At 45.9% G+C, this 21,731-nt stretch overlaps 1 protein-coding gene across 9 annotated transcripts in view; it reads left to right on the top strand.

Moving 5' to 3' along the window:
- The first annotated feature begins 238 nt into the window (after positions 1 to 238).
- Positions 239 to 21,731, top strand: part of ARID1B (AT-rich interaction domain 1B) — a 403,225-nt gene continuing 381,732 nt past the window's right edge. For all 9 annotated transcript variants that reach the window (XM_090280021.1, XM_090280013.1, XM_090280019.1 and 6 more), the window contains exon 1: positions 239 to 2,005. In XM_090280021.1, the coding sequence (XP_090136147.1) occupies positions 239 to 2,005 (1,767 nt within the window). The remainder of the gene's footprint in view (positions 2,006 to 21,731) is intronic.

Here is a 21,731-nt window from a genome sequence, read left to right on the forward strand (position 1 = left end):
AAAAAGTTTCATTTAAACCTGAACTCAAAACTTTCACCGTGAAATCACACAGCGGGAGCAGGCCCAGACCGTAAGGCGTGACTCCCGGTTCGGCTCCGGCGCGGCCTGCGGAGGGGGAGGGGGGCTCGCTCGATCCCCGCCGGGGCGTGTGGATGCGCACAGGAGGGGCCGCGGACTGAAAAGTGGGTTTTATTGTCTCCCCCCGCCCCCCGCCCGGCCTCGCCACGCCGCGGCGATCATGGCCGCGCGGGCAGCAGCAGCAGCGGCGGCGGCGGCGGCGGCGGCGCGGGCGGCCAGCGGCGAGCGGCGGGCGCCCCCCGGGCCGCGGCCGGCGCCCGGCGCCCGGGACCTGGAGGCGGGGACGCGCGGCGCGGCGGCCCCGGGACCCATGCTGGGGGGCGGCGGCGACGGCCCGAACAGTGTGCACCACCAGCCCCCGCACCCCCGGCACGACCTGAACATGGCCCATCACGCGAGCGCGGCCGCCGCCGCCGCCAGCTCGAACAGCGCCAAGGGCGGCGGGCCCGAGGCGGCTCTCAAGGAGGGTGGCAGCGCCGCCGCGCTGTCCTCCGCCTCCTCCGCGGCGTCCTCCTCTTCCTCCGCGTCGGGCCCGGGCTCGGCCATGGAGACGGGGCTGCTCCCCAACCACACACTGAAAGCCGCTGGCGAGGCCCCCTCCGCGCCGCCCCACCAGCAGCACCACCGCCATGCCCACCACCACCACCGCCATGCCCACCACCTCCACCACCACCACCACGCACTCCAGCAGCAGCTAAGCCCGTTCCAACAGCAGCAGCAGCAGCAGCAGCAGCAGCAGCAGCAGCAGCAGCAGCATCCCATTTCCAACAACAGCAGCCTCGGCGGCGCGGCGCAGCCCGGTCCCGACATGGAGCAGCCGCAACATGGAGGCGCCAAGGACAGCGCCGCGGGCAGCCAGGGCGACCCCCCGGGCCAGCCTCTGCGGAGCCAGCCGGGCGACGAGGACGACGCGCCGCCCAAGATGGGGGAGCCGGCGGGCGGCCGGTACGAGCACCCGGGCCTGTGCGCCCTGGGCGCGCAGCCGCCGCCGCCGCCGCCGGTCGCCGTGCCCGGGGGCGGCGGCGGCGGCGGCCCGGCGGCCGTCTCCGAGTTTAATAATTACTATGGCAGCGCTGCCCCCGCGAGCGGCGGCCCCGGCGGCCGCGCCGGGCCTTGCTTTGATCAACATGGCGGACAACAAAGCCCCGGGATGGGGATGATGCACTCCGCCTCTGCCGCCGCCGGGGCCCCCGGCAGCATGGACCCCCTGCAGAACTCCCACGAAGGGTACCCCAACAGCCAGTACAACCATTATCCGGGCTACAGCCGGCCCGGCGCGGGCGGCGGCGGCGGCGGCGGAGGCGGAGGCGGAGGAGGAGGAGGCAGCGGAGGAGGAGGAGGAGGAGGAGGAGGAGGAGGAGCAGCAGCGGCAGCGGCAGCAGCAGCAGGAGCGGGAGCTGTGGCGGCGGCGGCCGCGGCGGCGGCAGCAGCAGCAGCAGCAGGAGGCGGCGGCGGCGGCTATGGGGGCTCGTCCTCGGGGTACGGGGTGCTGAACTCCCCCCGGCAGCAGGGCGGCGGCATGATGATGGGCCCCGGGGGCGGCGGGGCCGCGAGCCTCAGCAAGGCGGCCGCCGGCGCGGCGGCGGCGGGGGGCTTCCAGCGCTTCGCCGGACAGAACCAGCACCCGTCGGGGGCCACCCCGACCCTCAACCAGCTGCTCACCTCGCCCAGCCCCATGATGAGGAGCTACAGCGGCAGCTACCCCGACTACAACAGCCCCAGCGCGCCCCCGCCGCCGTCGCAGCCCCAGTCCCAGGCGGCGGCGGGGGCGGCGGCGGGCGGCCAGCAGGCGGCCGCGGGCATGGGCTTGGGCAAGGACATGGGCGCCCAGTACGCCGCTGCCAGCCCGGCCTGGGCGGCCGCGCAACAAAGGAGCCACCCGGCGATGAGCCCCGGCACCCCCGGCCCCTCCATGGGCAGATCCCAGGTAACCCCCGCGCCGGCCGGGCCTGCTTCCGCCGCGGCGGCCTCGGCGCGCGCCGCGAGCCCTAGTTTCTTTCTTTCCGCGTACTTTTTCTGCGTCTGGGGCCGGGGGAGGCGGGGGCGAGGCGCCCAAAGCCATTTTTAAGTCGCGGCCGCCTCCCCGCGAGAACGGGGCGCGCACCGGGTCCGAGTGCGCGGCCCGGGGGGCCTTGGCGAGGGGGTCTGGCCGAGGGCCGGGCTGGGCGCGGGCACTGCCGGCGGCCGAGCACCCCGCCTCGCCACCCCACCCCACCCCAGGCCCGAGCCGCGCGCGCCGGAGCCGGGGACTGCGCCGCCTGGCAGCCGGGTGGGCGCCGGGGACGGTCGGGCGGCTTTTGTAACGAAATCGGCGCTCTGGTCGGCACGGGCTGCACGGGAATATTGACCCCGGCTCCTCCGCGCCAACAATGAGCTTTTAGCCGGGGGAAGAATGAGGAACTTTGTCCTACCTCCAGCCACACCACGTTTTCCTCTTAGCTTCCAAGGTGAAGGAGGAAAAATAGGTTAGCTTTGTGGCCGCCGAGCGTGCTTTTCGTAGTTGTGCCCAGCCATTCAGAGATACTGGACTCGGGCTTTGAGTTTGAGTGTTTGGTAGCAAAAAGAACACCCAAGCGTACGACGATGAGGAGGTAGTATAGGCTAAAATATATCGATTCATGTCTAAGAATCGCCAAGAAATCCATTATTTGGCTGACGAGCTGCTTGAAAGGAGTCACCTTCAGCAGATAGGCTGGTTTAAAGGAACACATTCCGGGTAAATTGAACTTATTTTGGTCATGGATTAGGCATACATTTTATTCAGCAAGTCCAGGAAAATAGCAGGCCAGTGAAAATTGATCATTTTGGATCGGATTTATTTGGATTTTCTTTAATTTGCTGTCGCCCAAGTCCCACAGCGTCATTAGAAGTGTCCTGCAATAGTGCCGTTCCTCGCTCATAGGCTGAGCCTAAAGACTGACTTGATCTCCTTTGCAAGGTTTGGAATTTGAATTGTGGAGGTAAACTGGCTGTAATAGTCTCCAGACAGCTGCCTCTGAGTTGACATCTAATCTGCCATCTGATTGGCTCCCCTCTCACCATTGGGCATTTAGCACTGCTGATGTAAATAGAAGTGCTGAGCAGTACAGTCACAAAAATTCTTGCCACAAATAATAACTGAGCTCTATTACAAGCAGATGGTAGGTGGAATATTATTTAGAGCTTAAATTATTGTGAATCACATTATTAATAAGAGGATTAAAAATCATAAAACCATTGCTCTTGTCCAGTGTTGGGCATTTACAGAATTCAGATCTTTGAAAACCCTAACGTGGACATTGCCTGTATCACAGTCTTTAATTGTAAGGTGACGATATGACAGTTGAAAATTAATGAAAGCAATGATTTTTACTAATTTTTGGATTTGTTAAGCTTTTATAAATGTACCCTTTAGAGATTAAACTATAATAAAAATTTGAATTATGTCATCACAGTTTAATATCACATTAAAAGTTATGCAATTAAAAATTTCAAGATTCTGATACTAACAGTATCTTTTAGTGAAATTTAATTAGCTTTGTAACAAGAGTGAAGCTCTATTTATAGTAATTTGTGGTTTTAATAATTATGACTATTTGAAGATGTTCGTAGATGAGGTGTTTTAGTTAGAATTGACATATTTGAAAAAAATGAAGGGAGGAAACCATATAATTTTTGCAGACAGTTAAGAGGGGAAAATGGACAGTCTTGTGACATGCTAAAAGCCATTTTATATTTGTTTCTGATTTGGAGACTACAGAAATACTCCAAGAACCTTTTTCCCTCTTAATTTTTTTGTTAGACCAGGTAATGTGAGCCCCGTTTGAACTGCTTACCCAGTGAATTAGAGGAACTGTATTACATGCAAGTTGCGTTGGGTGTGTTTCTTCCAAATGAATTTTCTTTTATAGACCTCTTAATGCTATGAAAGTTTTAACGATTTTAATCCGTTGGAAAGTATTAACAATGATGGTAATATTGTATCTTCACTCAGCTCATTTATTTAGGAAGGTGTACTTTAATAATAACCATCTCTTAGAGGAGAGACTTGTCTGAGTGAAAGACTGAATTTAACTGATAATCATGTGAATCTCAGGCTGCGGACATGGGTGTCCACTGCTTTCAAATCTTCACTTAGTGGAGTTTTACTTTTAATGATAATCTATTTTTCATTCTTTATAGGAAATTTGTGATTTCAATTTTTATTTTTGATTCGCACAGGTAAAAACATTATAGAGAAACCTTGTGTAAATAAACCCATGTAATTAATTTTTAAAATATTTGCTTTGTCAGCTTGCTTTTAAAGGGACCGTTTAAAATTCACATCTCTGTAAGCTAGAAACGAAAGGACAGAGGAGATGTAGGTTCCTGTTACTTTAGAGTATTATTTCTTAATGGTACCAATCATTTTAAGTATTTTGTTTTCTTGGAACGAGAGTGAATCCATTATGTCCTCAGTGTGACCCTTGGGAATAGTTTTTTTCTTTTTTAGGGGGAAGAAAAATGACAGGCATATGACCTAGATTCATAGATTTCTTTTAGGTACTTTACCGTAGAACATGTGGAATGTGTCTTTTTAATATATTTTTCTTTTTGGAACACGAGTATTACTTAGTGTTTGTTATGGTAAATGACTAAGAAACAGTCATTTGTCCAAAATATTAAATTACCGCATAACTATAGGTCATAAAACGCTATTAAAAATCAGGTTGTTAAATGATGAAGTTTTCTTGTGGCTTTTAACACATTTAGTTTCATTTTTGATTTTAGGAAATGGTTTATATTGGGTGGCAAATGTTTTTTGTAATTAGAAACAAAACATATGCATATGTAGTAGGGGGAGGGTCTTTTTAAAAAGTGAAATAAGCTATTTTATGAAACAGTTTTGGGTTTTTGTGAGATAAAGTATTCAGGTTGAGCAGTCTCAGAAGGAATATTGAGGTTTACTCACATAACTAAGATTTTATAATGTCTACGTTTGTTCTGAATTCCATTAATGCTATTTTAACTGTAGTTTTATAGAATATGATACAGTGTAATAAAAAGAGCCTTATTTACCATGAAAAGTGATGAGCTGGCTTACAAAGCAGGAAGTTAAAGGATGGTTCCTGATTACTTTAAAATTTGTGTAAGATATATTGTAGCTAACACAACATCACTCCCCACTTCCTCTCCTCCAATGAAATCTTACCCTATAGGATATTTTAAATCTTGTAAAGAAATTTTTGTGGCCTAAATTTATGTATTTACTGAGGTATGGCTGCTCTATCATGAGAAGACGTGGAATTGGCAACTGTGGTTCATGGAAAAGGCCTATCGTTTAAAAAACAAAGAAAATATAAAAATGCCTACAGTTTTCTGTTTTCCTGTGTTATTTGGGATGAAATTATGCATGGTTTAAAATTGTTTTCATTGAGATGCTGCTTTCTGTATACTTTTGATAGGTTTTTTTTTTTTAATGGCAACTACTCTTTCAGGCAGCTATCACTTACTTAAACTTATGTTTATATTAACACAAAATCGATATGTATATTCCAGGAGGGAACAACATATTCTTACCTTGGGTATATAATGAGGAACCTTATTCCCTCTTTTTTCTTTAGTTTTGTTGTTTTATTTATATTTAGGGATGGATTTTTGGCAAGGCTTTTTATACTCTTGCATTTTTCCCAGTGTCATACAGTATCAGAAGTGTGTACCTACCCCTAAACAGTGTGTTCCTTCTTTAGAATTGAGAATAATGTCTTCACTTTGGTATAAAAATAACTAATTCTGGTTTGAAAACCTCTTTTAAAAATATAAGACAATGTAGAGGAAGACTCAATATATACACCCACTTGGTAATTTCATTAGATATATTTTTTAAAAAGTGTATTATAATAGGGTTGAGTTTTCAGTTCTATTTCTTATTAATGGACTTTATTACTTTATAATTTGGGGCAAGGTATATCTAAAAAAATGACTTCTGATGTAATGGGAACTTAGTTATTTCCTTTGGTGAAATACCGGCGTGACAGGCAAACCGAAAAGATGATTATTTCATTTATTTAACCCCATCCTCTCCCAGGAAGGGAGTGGTTTCATTTAAAATTTGTTGAGGTCTATGAGATTTTGCTGCTTATTTTGAGGACTGATTTGGAGACGTAAATTTTGGATGTACTGTATTAGTGTAGAAAATTGTCTTAGCATTTTGCCCAGTGTCTTTTCTTGCTACCTTGGACTGACACTCCTCAGTTAATGGATCTGTGTGCTTTGATCCATATTTGTGGAAAAGGAACTAATATTTCACTTGCGTCACTTTCATTTTGGACTGTGTGTAGATTTGTAAATTTGAGGCTTATATTTATGTTTGAAAGAACTGCCGAGTGTCACTTAAAGCAACAGATTTATGGAGGCTCCAAATGAATATTAATAAAACTCATTCCATTAATATATTTTTGTTTTTTTTGCAACATTTACATTTTGAAAGTGGATGTTACAAAATGTGTATGACATTTTTCGATGCTCTCTAAGGGGCCACATCCACGTCCGAGGCCTTTCTGAAATTGGGTAGTTCCGGTCAGAGGGGCCGTCTTTTCTCAGGGGCCTGGTGCAGGTTCTCCCTGGGTACGTAATGCAGCGCCACACGCGTGCTGTGTGTGCTGCTGGAGGCGGAGTGATCCCACGCCCTCGTTCCCTGGGGGGGGGGGGCGGGGGGGGGGGTCCCAGGCAAAACTGCCCATCCGCAGTTAGCAGGAGAGAGATAGACGTATATATTTATGTGACATAAATGTAGATCTCTTAGGCAGTGTTGCCTTTTCCAGTTTGGAGGCTATTTATACAAGACTAAGTGGCCCTCTGTGGCTTAATTGGGTGATTGAATTAATTCATTTTGATTTAAAAACTTGATATACTTTAGTAACTTTTCCCTCTTAGTCATTTGATGAAAAAATGATTTGGGTGTCATTGCCTAGGCATAAGTAAATATCCACTAATTTTGTCTTAGGCTAAGATAAAAACGAATGGAATTGTTAATATACACATGTATTAAGTCGTTTTAACTCAACAATTCACGTTGAGTGACTGAGTGGATTTATTTATCAAAGTAAGGTGTGTGTTTCCACAGTAAGTTTTCAGCAAATGTGCTGTGGTCAGAATCTAATATGGAGTGATTTTAAGGAAACTGTGTTCTTAGATTTACTTATTTGAATCGAGTCCAACAGGCAGTTTTCAATCCAACTTCTGAGTGGGGCAGTACCACAGACATTAGAAGGCTGCTGAGTTTGACAGATGAACCAGTGAGGCAATTAATTTGTTTAATTCTTGAGTGATATTTATTGCTAGGAAAGAGATGAACACCCTAACATCTTACACACAGCTGGTTTACCAGAGACATTCCTAGGTAGATGGCATCAGAATCTGGAGTAGATCTGTCCCAGCAGGACAGTCGCTTTGAATTGAAGTAGACTTGGCCTCTGCTCCCTGTCTTCTGTAGGATGCACTTCTCCTGTCTCCCGTGGGCCTTCATGAGAGGTGGAACTTGAGAAACACACAAGAAGTCATCCCTTATTAGGTAACCCTGGAACGAAGCCATATGTGATGAAATCCAGAAGAAAATCCTAGACCACATTAAAAAATGGGATGCTAAAAAATTAAATATGTGCATATATTTTTTCTGGTGGTAAAATATACATGACGTAAAATTTACCATTTTAACCGCTGTCAGGTGCACAGTTCAGTGGCATTAAGGACATTTACACAGTTTTGCCACCATAACCCCATCCATTTTCAGAACGTTCTCCTCTTCCCAAATGGAACTAAAATATATTTTTTCTTCATGCCAAAATTTGTTTAAAATTGTTAGTTATTCATGTGTGTTGTAAGCAATCTTGCTTTTATAACCATTCATCTTGGCACTAAGTAGTTTATTAGTAAATTCTTCTTCAAATGTTCCATAGGACCTGTAATTGTGAGTTTTGTTTTTAGTCCGTGACATCCTCCTAATTCTGACGTTAGGGTAATAGCCTTAGGTTTTGCCTTCGGAAATGTGTGTTGTGTACGTTAGTTGTTTCATTGCCAGTTATGTCATTAAAAGTTTAAAAGCACTTTTTTGAGGCCTTTTTGCTTAAAAGTTTGGTTGGGGTACTTTGTTAGAGAAAACTGGGACTTTTTTTAGATATTAGGACATGAAAATGAACTGTTATTAGGATCATTTCCCCCTTTATTTCTCTCTTTTGCATTTTTAGCTTCTTAAAATTATTGGTTTTATCTTTCTGTTATGACTGAAAATCATTTACACTGATAATTTTTTCTGTTTGGGTTTTAAGTCCTGGGGCATAGCACCGTCCCCAGCCCAGAGCAAAGAGCCACCCAGGGGGTGCTGTGTCCATTTTCTGCTGGTCTGAGCCCCAGATTTGTGCTCCCCCTTCATGTTTTTAATCTGTAGTCCCCTGCAAAACTGCAGAAATTCTCGGTACATGGAAACATTCCTAAATTAAGATGACTGGCCTTTTAATTATATTTAAGAGGCAGCTGCAAAGGGATACATCTTAGATTCTGAATAGTCTTCCTTGTGAAAGATTTTTGTGTGTCAAATATTGGAATTGTATTTTCACTGCTATTGCTGCTGCTATGTAGCCACATCTTTATATGATCAGTTATGTACTGTAACAGTGGCTTACACGGACGGCGCGGAGAGCGGGAGCGGGGATTTAAAGAGCTTTGGGCAGCAACGATTGTTTCCTAAGGTGTAAACATGTGGCATTTGTGTATGCTCTGAGGTGTATGTTAGATAAATATCTACTCCAGATGATCAATGGGCAAATTTTTTATTGAACACCCATTTTCTTAATCAGCCTTGGGCCAGGCACAGCCAGTAGCCAGGGTCCCGGGATCGCTGCTGCTCTGGTGGGCAGTTCAGGCCAAGGGGTACTGCAGAAGCCTCCTCCCACTGTACCTGGGCATGGGGTTTGGGCATCATTGGCTTAGAGCTGGCGCGCTTAAACCTAGTGCAGACAGCACCCTGTGGGTCAGCAGGGTGCTGGCCTGGTCATTTTGGTGGGGGAGTGGATTTTGGCAAAACAAGCAATTGTAGATTGTTGTGATATAGCTGATGGGAGCTAGGGGCTCTTTTTACATTTCTGCCAACCGATGACTGGCTGTGTGCCAGGGCAAAATACAGAACCACTACAGAGAATAATAACTAAGATAAGGAAAATATCATCACTTTGAAAGTTACATAGAATGCTCCTTTTTCTTTATCTCAGCTTTCTACATTACTTGGGCTATTGGAATAAAAAGTTAAAACAGCCTGCTGAGATTTAGGAAGATACTTAGATTGCTGGAGTATTTTTGGTAACTGTTCCGATAATGTATGCTGGCTGAGGAGTAAATTCAGCTCCTGCTTCTGGGTCCTGAAATAAACCTTTCAGAAAGCGAGGCATTGATGATTAGTGGAGGCTGTTCCAGAATTCTTAGTATCTCCTGTTTCTTTTTCGGATGAGCATCTTAGTAGTTAAAGCGCTCAACATACTTCATAGCCTGATTTTGAAATGATTGTTAATTATAAAATTTCTCTAGAATTTGGTACCTAGTTTCTGAAATTTTAAAAAGCAAATTTTAAACATTCAATGACCATATATTTATGCAGGATGGGGCCAAAGTAGGTTTACAGTTGTGAGTACGCAAGACACAGTTTTTTCTTGTACTCTTATTTATTATTGTATTATTTTCCATACGAACAACTGTAAACCTACTTTTGCCCCACCTGTGTATATGAAGCTATAAACCCTTTTTAATATCCTTTAAATTGTCTGCCTCCACAGTTTATATTTTTTAGAATAAATTCACTTTACCCAATGAATTATAAATGACCTTGGAAATGGAAATGTAAAACATTGTTACTGTACTGCTGAGCAAGTATCTTTCTGAAGACGCAGGCATATTTCTAAGGAAACTGGTATGTTTGTTGTATAGTAGTTTATTCTGTGACTATGAGCAGTTACAAGAGAATAGGAATATATTGCAAGGCATCTGATATAATGGAAAGACCATGGACTTGAAGTTGGTCAGACCTTGATTCATTTGTAGGTTTCAGGGCTTCAGTTTCCTTATCTGGCATGTTGCCTGCTGGGCAGGGTTATCACTGAGGTCCTTGCTATAAATCCCTTGGCACCTGTACTGACACCTCTTTTTTCCCCCATCTTCCCGCTGGTGTGGTGAGGGGCACTTGGATTCTGTTCTCTGCCTGGTGGTGCCCCACTTCAGGGTGTGGTTGAGGACTAGCCCCTGCCTTCATCACTCAGGTGACCCTTAGTCTCTCCCAGCTGCAAAATTCTGTGTGGCTCTGAATTTTAAAAAGCAGTGCCTTATCAAATATGCACCACCGAACAGCTTATTAAACTACGCTAGCTCCCAGACATGTTCAGTGACTATAAACTGAGACCTGGGCAAACACACAGACTTGGTGACTTCCACTGTGATTTCCCTCACAAATGCAGCTTTGCACGGATTGGGACTCTTGTGGACAGGTCCATGGGTTGGTTTGGGTTTACCAGGAGAGCCGCTGGTGCGCGCTCATTGGGACCAGGTGCTGCCCCATTTACTGTGCCGTCCCTTAATATTAATTATTAATTAGTAAGTTCTGTTCTCTGGCCAAGGATCCTTCCTTTCTTACGCTTCTTAGACCCTCCCATTTTCCTGATCTGCAAAAATGACTGACTTTTTAGGGGAAGTTCTTCTTGCAAAGGAACCAAGTGTGAAAAATTGAAAACTAGGCTTTTTTTGAGATTCTGGGAGGTGGACTTGTGGTCTCTCATTAGCTGCTTCCGTGTCTGCTTCGCATCCCTGAATATGTGGTTCAGATTTGGTCCTTAGCAAGGTTACAGTTTACTAGGCTGCTCTTAAATAGTCAAACAGGGAAGGTCAGATCTTATGATGCCAGGGTTCTGCCTCAAATATGTAGAGAAGAATAGTTTTTTAAAATGTTTTCTTTAAAACATTTATAAAAGTAGCAGGGACAAAATTTAATTCTGTTATGAGCAAATACTTATTGAGCACCACTTGGTGCTTAAGATACAAAGAGTAAATATAGCGTATGATCCATAATTTTCCCTGGTGAATTGTCATAGACTCCTGGTGTTTAACTAGGTGGAAATTAAAATGAATGGCTACATTATTGTTCTACAGTTCTATGCAGAAAGCCTGTATCCCTCAAAAGCGCATCATTGAAGAACTCTTTGAAGAGTAGTTAATAATGTATCCAAACCGAAAACTTCCTGGTGCTGTATTCTATATTTGCAATAGCAGTTTCAAGGAAATCTGTACTGTTAGTGTTGCGCTCCTTCACGTGGCGTACTTGGAGTTGTTCTTCGGGGCGATGACGTGGTGAGAAAGGGCTCTTCCTTGGGCTTTTGTTGGGGTATCGCACAGGGAGTTTCTGCCAGAAATGACTTCGTCGTACCATCAGCATGAAGGCATGAACATTCTGTTCACTCAGCCTCCCCATATGGAACAATCTTCTGTGCGCCAGAGCTTTGAGCCTACACCTTGGGGGCGTCAGACAGACGTTTGTGGAGCGCCTACTGTGTGCTTGGCACCGTGCTGGTTGATGAAGCCCTTGGGGACTGCTGCCCGGGTGGGCCTTGATGAATGGATGACCCGGGCCTAAGGACAAGAGAATGTGCTGCTCGAGGCCGTGTAAACGGTCCGGGTGGCAGTTTTTGGTTTTAGAGGGACACCTCTCCCAGGGACTGGATGGGGGCAGGGGTAGGAGTAGGCAGGCTTGGTGCAGATCAGCTCTAACCAGCTCAGACCTGGTTTAGGAGCAGTTCACCAGAAGAGGGGCGGGGACAGGAGCTGGGGCAAAGGCCAGAACCAGAGGTGGCCGGGCTAGAGGACCTGGGAGATTGGACATTTCCCACCTGTGTGACCTTGGGCAAGTTACTTCACCTCTCTGAAGCTTGTAGTTCCCTAATTTCTAAAGGGATGGGAAGGGGCACTTAGGCCATGGTTGTGAGGAGTAGGCTCTGAAGTACTGATGCCCTATCTGCAAGGAAAGGGCCGGCTTCATACATTAGCAACGGACGCTACTTTCTCATGGATCCGGAATAAGGTAGTTTAACACATTAGTCTTGGTTCTCAGAACAAATATGTTAACACTTGAAGCTTATTTCTAATCTAGATGTTTCTGTTTTGTTTTGTTTTGTTTTGTTTTTTAATTGCCTGATATATCTCTGCCTTGCTGAGTATTTAGGAAAAGTAAGTTATGGAGTAAGTGATCACATCTCTAAAGAGTCTTCTGTAATTTTCCAATTTTTTAAGTCATTATTTTTAATTGATAAGGAAAAATTCAGAAGATTGATCATTGGAACATTGAATTTCACCACCATCGACACACATCCAGTGCCCTTAGTGTAGGGACATGGTACCAGATACAAAGGTGTCCAGAGACTACTCATCAGTTGTTGAACTTTGTGGTGTTCATTGTTTGTCATCGAGGCATGTCCTTAGATTGCTAAGCGAACACTGGTGCTTAAAATGAGTAAGATAGTTTGTGGGATCTTTTTATTTTACTGACTGTCCCATTTAATTAGAAATATGGATTTGAGTAACTCTGGCCCTAGAAGCAATCTGAATTTTGAGCTGAAGGAGATTGGTGATAGGCAGACAACTTCTCTAATTTTGAAGTGGCTCTTTTGCTTCTCATTATTGTTTTCATATATTAAACAAGAAGCTGACTATTGTTAGATGTTGAAAGTTCCAACTGTTAAGTTATAGTACATTTGTTATGATTTTGCTGGATTTAAAAATCTTCCCTTTCTCCCCCGTTAGTGCCACCTCCCTTCCGCGCCATGTGGCCGAGCGGGGAAAACATTCAGGCGGGTGCCGTGCTTGTCCGGGTCTTGGTTTCTCACCTTGGTGTCCGTTACGTGTAGCAACGCTCTGTCCCCCTTCCTCCATTGAGACGTTCGTCAGAAGCATTAGTGCTTTAAAGCAGCTTTACTTTAACCTACAATTATTTAGTGAAGATGGGACCCACAAAGCAATTTTGTGTTTCGTCTTTTATTGTGCATTAAGTTCCTATAATTTTCCACATTGCCATATTATTAATGAGAGAGAAAAGCATAAAGGCAGAGGCGAATTTTATTTAACACAGCTATGTGTATTTGGATAACGTTGAAAGAATGTTGCCTTTTAGTCTAAATATCCTTTCCCGGACTAAGCAGTTCTATGGTTTGTTGAAAAACTAATGCAAAGAAGTTGTAATCAGTCCTTAAGAATCTGAATAGGCAAATCACAGACTGGATGAACATATTTACAATGTGTATATTTTACAAGGAACTTGCACGCAGAATATATAAAGAACAACAACGATTCAAAAATAAGAACCATCCAGTTTTTTAAAATGTGCAAAGGACGTAAACATACTTCACAGAAGAAAAGATGGACAACATCAGAATATGGTGATAAAGGCCGCAGTGAGGCACCACTCCATGCCTGTTAGGGTCTGACAACACCAAGTGTAGACAAGAATCTGAGGAACGGGACCTCTTGTGTTGCTGGTGAACCACTTTGGAGAACCGTTGGTAGTTTCTTCTAAAGTAAAGCGTACATGTGTCTATTCATTGATCCTGACAAATCCATTCATAGGAATTGGCCTAAGAGAACGAAAACATTTCACAAAAAGACTAACGCGAATCTCCTCAGCAGTTACAACAACAGTCCAAGTGGGGCAGTAACCCTAATGACCGTCAGTAAAAAAAAAGTGGATAAACAAAACGAGACAAAAAAAGAAGTTGTAATCAGCTGTTCAGATATTTGAGCCAACTGGTTGTCAGTATGTTGAAGTTGTATTCTCAGTGCATCTAGAAATTTCATAGAAATGCATTTTCTGAAGAGGGAGGTGTACCAGCATGGCCAAACCGGTGAAGCTGAAATCTGGATTTGATTTGCATGTGTGGTGGTTTTTAGGGACTCTCAAAGTTTCACACATGAAATAAACTAGGTAGTGTGTGCGGCATCACATGATCAAAATATTTTTCCCCTTGCTGCTGCCAGAAGCTATCTATGGCTTTGCAACAATCTTACTTGTTGGGCATCAGGCCAAGATGTTTAAGACAACCCCTTACGTGAGCTGTTCCATTCTTAACCTCTTTGACTGAAGTGCCGTGACCTTCACATATGTAGATTAGCCATGTGCTCTGTGAATTGAAACTTGCTGCCTCAGGAAGAAAGGGTTTTTCTTTTTATTCCACTGGGAATTTGACAGCCATTCATCCCTGACCTGGGCAGAGGTAATGCAAGGAAATTGGATTCACATGGAACACGGACAGATCACACAGGGAGGCGGCAAGCTCGCTGCCTTGTGAGGGATGAATATTCTGTGGTGTGGATAATGTGCTGATGGGAAGGATCAGAAAAAAGCAGTGAGAGGGGTTTTGGAACAATGTCTTTTAAAAAAGGAAATTGTTATTATGGGCATTTCTAATTAATTTTGACTGTTCTTTTCTAATCTAAGTTTTAAAAATCTTTTCTGAATTTTCGTCTATTTCTTAATGCTTCTTGATAATTAAATAATTTTAATATTGTGGACAAGCATAGGCCTAAGTCCATTTAATTTAGATGAATCTTTCAGAAGTAGACGTCATGCCCTGGCTGGTGTGGCTCAGTTGGTTGGGTGTCATTCTGCAAACCGAAAGGTTGCCGGTTCGATTCCTGGTCAGGGCACATGCCTGGGTTGGGGGTTCGGTCCCAGGTCAGAATGTGTGGCAACCAGGTGATGTTTTTCACATTGGTGTTGCCCTCTCTTTCTCTCTCCCTTCTCTTCTCTCTAAATTCAAAAATTAAAATAAAAAAATAACATTTTAAGTAGAAGTCATTAGAAAGTTGGAGAGATGAATGTTACCACCTGTACGCAGAAGAATCAGCATGTTTCTTTTCTTTACCCTGTATAACTTTCAGATGAACCGATTCTTACAGAGATAGCTTTACGCCTGTGTGCGTTCCTACTCCGTTTTGTAGTGTTTAATAAAAGTAATTAGTGAGTAGGGGAGTTTTGGATTTTTATTAGACAAAACCAGTTTTAAAGAATGTTTGTTAGTAAACATTCTTGAAATTAACGCAATTCAGTATAAGTACTAGTCATGGCACTTGATTAGGTTGACATGACGGTATTCAGAAGGAAAGTTCTCATTATAAAGTGATGGGTCTGCAGCAGTTCTTCAGCTTGCTCCTCAGCAAAAGGAGGACGGTTAGGGCCGTCGGAAGTTCATGAGCGCTTCTGTGTGCTCTTCAGAGCCAGGCCTTTCCTGTGTACCTTAGAGCCTGTGAAATGTTATGGGCCGGAGCCTCCGTCATGGGCTGTGTGGGAGGGAGGTGGTGTAGCGACCCAGCTCTATCTACAGGGCTCAGAAGAGGACGTCTGCGTGGGAAGGTGCGTGACAGACACAGGGAGCAAAATTATCCCTTGACTTGGGGAGGACTTGCTGCTTTTCCACGTGAGGCTAGCCAACACTAGGACAAGTCTCGTGGGCGGGCTCTCGTGGTTTTCTGTGAACGCGGCAGAGTCAGGAGTGCGGGGGTGGCAGGACCGCGCTGTACCAGCATCTTTGTGTGCAGTTGGGCCGATGGAGCGGCACGTGGGCCCACAAGGTGAAGTTCATGCAGGGGCGGAGGGGAGCGGGAGTGGCCGCCGGGGAGGAGACCGAGTAATGCTGCAGTTGCAGGAGGTGCAAGGCGAGCACGTGATTGAAGTCAGAGTGGACAGGTGCCAGGGCCCCCCCGCCCTCCCGGGAGAGCAGCCTGCTGGGGGCACACGAGGCAGGAACAATGCTCTGGTGGTAGTGAGCTAGCGGCCAGACTTGGAGCGATTTTTCTTTTAAGAGTGGCCTATATAAGACTTTTCGTGGGGACACATTCTAGTCAGCTGTGATTAGTAAAACTTGTAAACACATTGCTTCCTTCTCATTCTTGGTCTCTCAGATAAAGAAATGCAGGTTCAGCGGAAGATTTTTAGAGGAGTCCTAAGTAATTATTATATAGTAAGGACAATAACAGTAGTAATAGCTCTTGTTACTGAGCACCCATAATGTGCACCAGGCACATCGCCTGAATGTTCTTAAGGGTGTATCATTACATTTTGTTCTTTTCATTTTGTATCATTACTTTTAAAAATTAATTCATTAATTGCGTTTTTGTTGAGGTACCATTGGCTAATAGCCTCATAATTTGATATCTGTATTCTCTCTTGAATGCTCAGCACCGGAAGTCTAGTTTCCATCTGTTACCGTATATTTGACCCCTGTTACCCATTTTGCCCTCCCATGGCTGCCTTCCCCTCTTGTAACCAGTATTCTGTTCTCTGTACCTGTGAGTGTATTTATTTTGTTAGTGTGTTTGTTACTTTTTTGTTTTATATTCCACATGAAATCGTATGGTTTTTGTTCTTCTCTATCTTGACTTGTTTCACTTAGTCTAACACCCTCAAGACCACCCGTGTTGTACCACGTGACCACACTGCACCCTTTTACGGCTGAGTCGTATTCCATTGTGTGTATATCACATCCTCTTTATCCATTTTTTCCATCAGTGGACACTCAGGTTGTTTCCATATCTTGGCCAATGTAAATAATGCTGCAGTGACCATACATGTACATATGTTTTTTTGAGTTAGTGTTCTCATAGTCTTTAGATAAATACCCAGAAGTGAAATTGCTGGATCATACGATAATTCCATTCTTAATTTTTTAAGGAACCTCCATACTGTTTTCCACAGTGGCTGCACCAATTTACGTGCCTGCCAGCGGTGTGTGAGGGTTCCCTTTATTCCCCCCTTCCCGCCAGCACTTACTTCTTGTTTCTTTGATGATAGGCGTTCTAACAGGTGGAAGTGATAACCCGTTCTGAGTTTGATTTGCATTTCCCTAATAATTATACTGAACATCTTTTCCTACTAATTGCAATCCTTTCGACAGACTTAAAAGGCAGTCTCCCTATTTTATAGACAGGTAAACTGGCAGCATTAAGAAATTTGTTGCATACCCAGGTTTGTCTGACGCCAAAGCCTACATTCTCTCTACTACAGGAGTGGTTCTCAAGCCTGTTTGCATACTAGAATCACCCAGGGAGGCAGACAAGGTCCCCAGGGCCCTCCCCACAGGGATTCAGATGCTGTCACCCACCTTTCTGCCTTCCACAAAGGTTGTTGACGAGTAAGAGGTAAAATTTAAACTGTTAAGACATGTAGAATTAGGTCCTTATAATTGAGGCGCTTTTAGCTTGTTTTGGCCTTATTGTCATCCCAAAGAAGAGGAAAGAATCTATGCTCCAAGGGCATGAGGGTGGCTGTGGGATTTTTCCGATAGTGTCCCTGAACGTTAATTTATGTCCGCCTGCTGGGGAGACTCTGTCCCATAGTAGGTCATTGGTTTGAGCTGAGTCTTAAAGAGAGGCTGTGAAGTTGTCTGTTGTTTAAAGAGGAGCATAGTTTCTCTTCTGTCTGGGGCTGTGGTTGTGGCTGAAGTTAATGGGGTGGGGAGGTGATAGACCAGCCCCTACAATAGTGTCCAGCACCTAGCATGTGCTTACTAGGTAGCTTTGGGTGAGAACTGGATGAATGGATTGGACAGTGTCTCAAGGTCACTTGGTGTTACAAGTCCAGAAATCTAAGTCCAAGGAAGCATGAAGAAAGAATAGGGATGGGAGGACAGGTGACAATTAGGGATCAGAAGATTGGAGAGAAGGGAGAATACAGGGAGCTGGAAGAGCGAAGCTTAGAGTAAGAAACCGTTACGTGCCCAGAGTGAACCGGGGTGGTGAAAGTGGTAAGACCAGCCCCCAAGCTAGCGTATCTTAAAATAATCAAGATATTAAAATACATAGTTAAAAGAAGAATTGTAAGGCAGAAAAAAAGCCTCCAATCTGGCGAAGTCATTCCGTGACATATTGTCATGATGATTTCTGTCACTGCTGTCGCCGCTTGGCCGTCCTGCAGCCAGTGAGCGGCGTTGGAAGATAGGACCAGCACGCCAGCCCCGGACCGGCAGATGCTTCGTTTTGCTCTGTGACTGACTTACCTGAGGACTGTCTGGGCTGGTCAGGCTGACGCGTAGTCAGGGGGCTCCCGGGGCCCTTTCAGTCTTCCCCTTCCCAGTTACGTCTCAAGGAAGGTACAGTACTGGGAGGTTTCCCTCTTACGTTGCCAACTAGTCCTTTCTTTTAAAGTTGTCAATAGAACCAAATCTCACAGCCTTACACAAATCAGTTTGGCTCATAACCTCGTCTCAGACAAGCGATGTAAGTTGAGTCCCACTTACCCAGCCCTGCAGAGTGTTTGGGCGGTAGGAAGGATCCCCGTTCTGGTCCTGGCTCCGCGTCTGGTTCCTGGGTTTCGACTTGAGTTTTTCTTACCTCCTGCTCACGCCTAAATTTGTGGCCGAGAAGATTTCCAAATGACTTAGTTCCATAATGCTGTTCCCAGCTGAGAGTTAAATGAAGGCTTTCCTTTCTCATTTCCTATTTTAGAAAAAATATTTGATTTTGCTTTATTACTTAGGATATATCACAACGAGAGTAATCATGGATTTATAGTTTTTTGAAGTTAATGCTGACTACACCTAACCCACTTCAAGCCAATGAAGTCACAGTATTTTTAAGATTGCACAGGAAGGAAAAAACCACACAGAACTGGTAACCTTTTTTTTATTTTATTTTTTTTTTATGACTGTTGCCATGTGCCATAGGAAAGTTGTTTTCTGTAAGAGCGAACCTTTAATTGTGTTTGATCCTTTAAAATTATTTTGCTCCTTTTGATAAAAGGTGTCTTTTGCCTAGAAAGCTGACACCTGTCTCCATGTCTGGGTCCTTTCAGAGAATTTCTGTACTAAAGTATCCTTCGACTAGTGCTATGATTTTCAACAATGCAGCCTTAACGTCCTGAAAGCCCGAAGGAAAGAAGCGGCACAATGCTTGTGAGCTCAGCTTTGTTGGAGAAGAATAAAGCCATGCCCCCCCTTTGCAAGCGCAGGTGATAGCTCTTTGGTGTTCCATGGTGCTGTTCCTCCTTGCCACGTTAGAAGTACAGCGTGGAGAAGCGTGCTGAGCAGCTGTGGGGCAGCAGTCAGGAAGCGAGGGGCTGGGAGAAGCGGACAGGTCCTGCCAAACCACAGGGCGGAAACCAGCCGTGCCGGCCAGCACCTGCTGCCCTTGGTGGGGAATCTGATGAGAAGCAATCCAAGCCTTCCCTGCCCCCGTGCCTTGGAGAGCCTGGGACACCAAACTCGGAGAAACGCCGAGCGGGGTGATACGGGGACATTTTGAGGGAAGCCTTCCATACCCCAAAGGCCCCAGGAAAGAAGAGTGGGAAGCTAGGATTGGGAGAAGGTGGGAGGCCTTAGCTGATTGCCCACAATTCATAGATATTGTGTTACTTTATGTATATTCTTGACTCTTTCAGCAGGTGGTTCAGCGTCTACTACTGTGTGATGCATATAGTGAATAATAAAACCTGGACTCTGCTTTCCTAAGGCTTAGCTTCCAGGGAGATTTGATCCCAAAGATGGCAGGACCACACCCCCACCTGGGGGATCACAGCAGCACAGGGGAGGGCAAAGGAATTGAGCAAAATATCGGTTATGCAGCAACGAGGCTAAGGATGAACATGTAATGCAATCAGTGTGCGAAGGAATTTGCACGGTTCTTTCTGCAGTCTCCTAAATAAGTGCTCAGCGTGTGCCTGTGTTACAGGCAGCCCCTTGTCACTGTCCGTGGCTGACGTGGCGCGTGGCGGCCCAAGCGCTGCCTTCGTGTCCCCCAGGCGGAGAGGAAGAGGTGCAGAGTCCTCCATCTGACTCCACGGGGAGAAATGACGTGCGCTGTCACTTTCTGAACATGTTCCGATGCTTTTTAATCATCCTGTACGTTCCGTAACAGACCCGTTGGGTTTGAGATGTGTTCCCAAGCTGAAAGGAGAGATGCTCATGGGCAGAGAGGAAACAGGAATGTGGATTAGAGGAGGGTGAGCTGGGTCCGTGATGTATATCTGTGTGGGTTCTCAGCATGAGGGCGGAGTTCCTGAGCTTGCCTTTGGAAGCACTCACATTGAAGGAGTGAAAAAGGACCCAGCCAAAGAGCCAGAGAAGGGGACGGAAAATGTGGGAGAGGTCCACAGGCCGCCGGGGACAGGTTTCGGGGAGAGAGACGCGCACGGCTGCGGGGAGCACTGAGGAGCCCTCTGGTGCGAGGGAGCGCGTCTTGGTTATTTGACCGCTGTTGGCCTTCGGAAGAGCCGTCAGGAAGGCGGCGAGCTGCCATGGGCTGGGCGCAGAATAGGGAACAAGGAAGAGGCTTTGAGATGGTTGGAAGAAGAGTGGGCATTTTGTTCAAAAACTTTTTTTTTTTACTTAATTGAAAAGGTGAGTAGAGAACTCATGTTTGCCCCTTCCTGGAGCCCAGGCGCTGGGCTAAGTGCTCCCTCCCATGTCAGGTGACTGTTTTTCCCTCCCCCACTTGTCCGGGACGCTGGGGTGGGGGCCTACTGCAGTCTGCCACGTGGCAGGACACTGCATGCTCACGGCGGGGCCGCACGTGTTATCAGAGTTCTCTGATTTGATTCTTGCAGCCTTGCTATGTGACAGGTTTTGCTGTCCCCATGTTATAGATTGTAAGGAAATGTAGGACCAGAGGGGCACGTGGGCTTTGACCGAGGCCGGAAGTGATGGCCCCGGGAGTCAGACTGGAGGCAGAGTAACCCCAAAGCCTGTGTTGCCCTTTCCCTTTGTTAAGGGTGGAGTTATTTCAGTACATCTGTAGGCTGTGGGGAAGGAGCCACAGTTTTATAAAGATTATTTGCAAACGTGCAGAAAATAAATTTTGAAATACATCGGACTACCAATGTACTTGGGCGCTCCGAATATGTTTGGTAACCGGATTGTGGACATGAAGCAGCGAGTGAGCTGGGCTGAGGGACGCATATCTGAATGTCTGGAGAGCCTTCTCAAAACAGATTATTGCATTTAGAAAATTAGCGGTGGTTATTGCCACTTCTGTGCCAACGGTCTTAGGCCAAGGCCGTGGTCAGTAAGAAACCGTTTTAACACATGTTCTCACGAGCCCTTCCGAACACCTGTGTCTGAGAGCTGGCGTTCAGGACTGGCCGCTAAGCCCTTGGCCCTTCTGAAACAGTTTGCCTGTGTAAGGTATTCTTGGACGCTAAAATTGTTCATTTAACACAGGTTATGTGTCTGCTACCGTGGAATTATAATGAAACCATTCTTTAAATCACAATGCACATACGCATCCCCTTTCAAGTGTTACAGATTATAGGTGAGATTTCCCTCCTGGTGCCTGGAATCTCCAGGGGAAACCACTTGTTTTCCTATTGTACTGAAATGGTATGTGTTGAATAATTAGTAATACAACACACTTTATTGAGCAGTTACTAGGTGTCGAGCACTGTGCTGAGAACCATATATACATCATCTGGGATGTAAGACTGTCATTGCACCCGCTGCACAAATGAGGGAACAAAGGCACTGGCTAGATCACACCTTTCTAGAAAGTGGCCTCGGCACAAGGTGAACACAGGCACTCTGGGGGTGTGGCCATCAACCCCCCCCCCCCCTCTGTCGGGTCCTCAGGGCTGGCAGGGGTAGGCAGACAGGTGCTTTGACTTTATGTTGTGGGAGCTGTCATTATAA

This window comes from Furipterus horrens, unplaced genomic scaffold, assembly GCF_987537825.1.
Source record: "Furipterus horrens unplaced genomic scaffold, mFurHor1.1.pri manual_scaffold_6, whole genome shotgun sequence".
NCBI lineage: Eukaryota > Metazoa > Chordata > Mammalia > Chiroptera > Furipteridae > Furipterus > Furipterus horrens.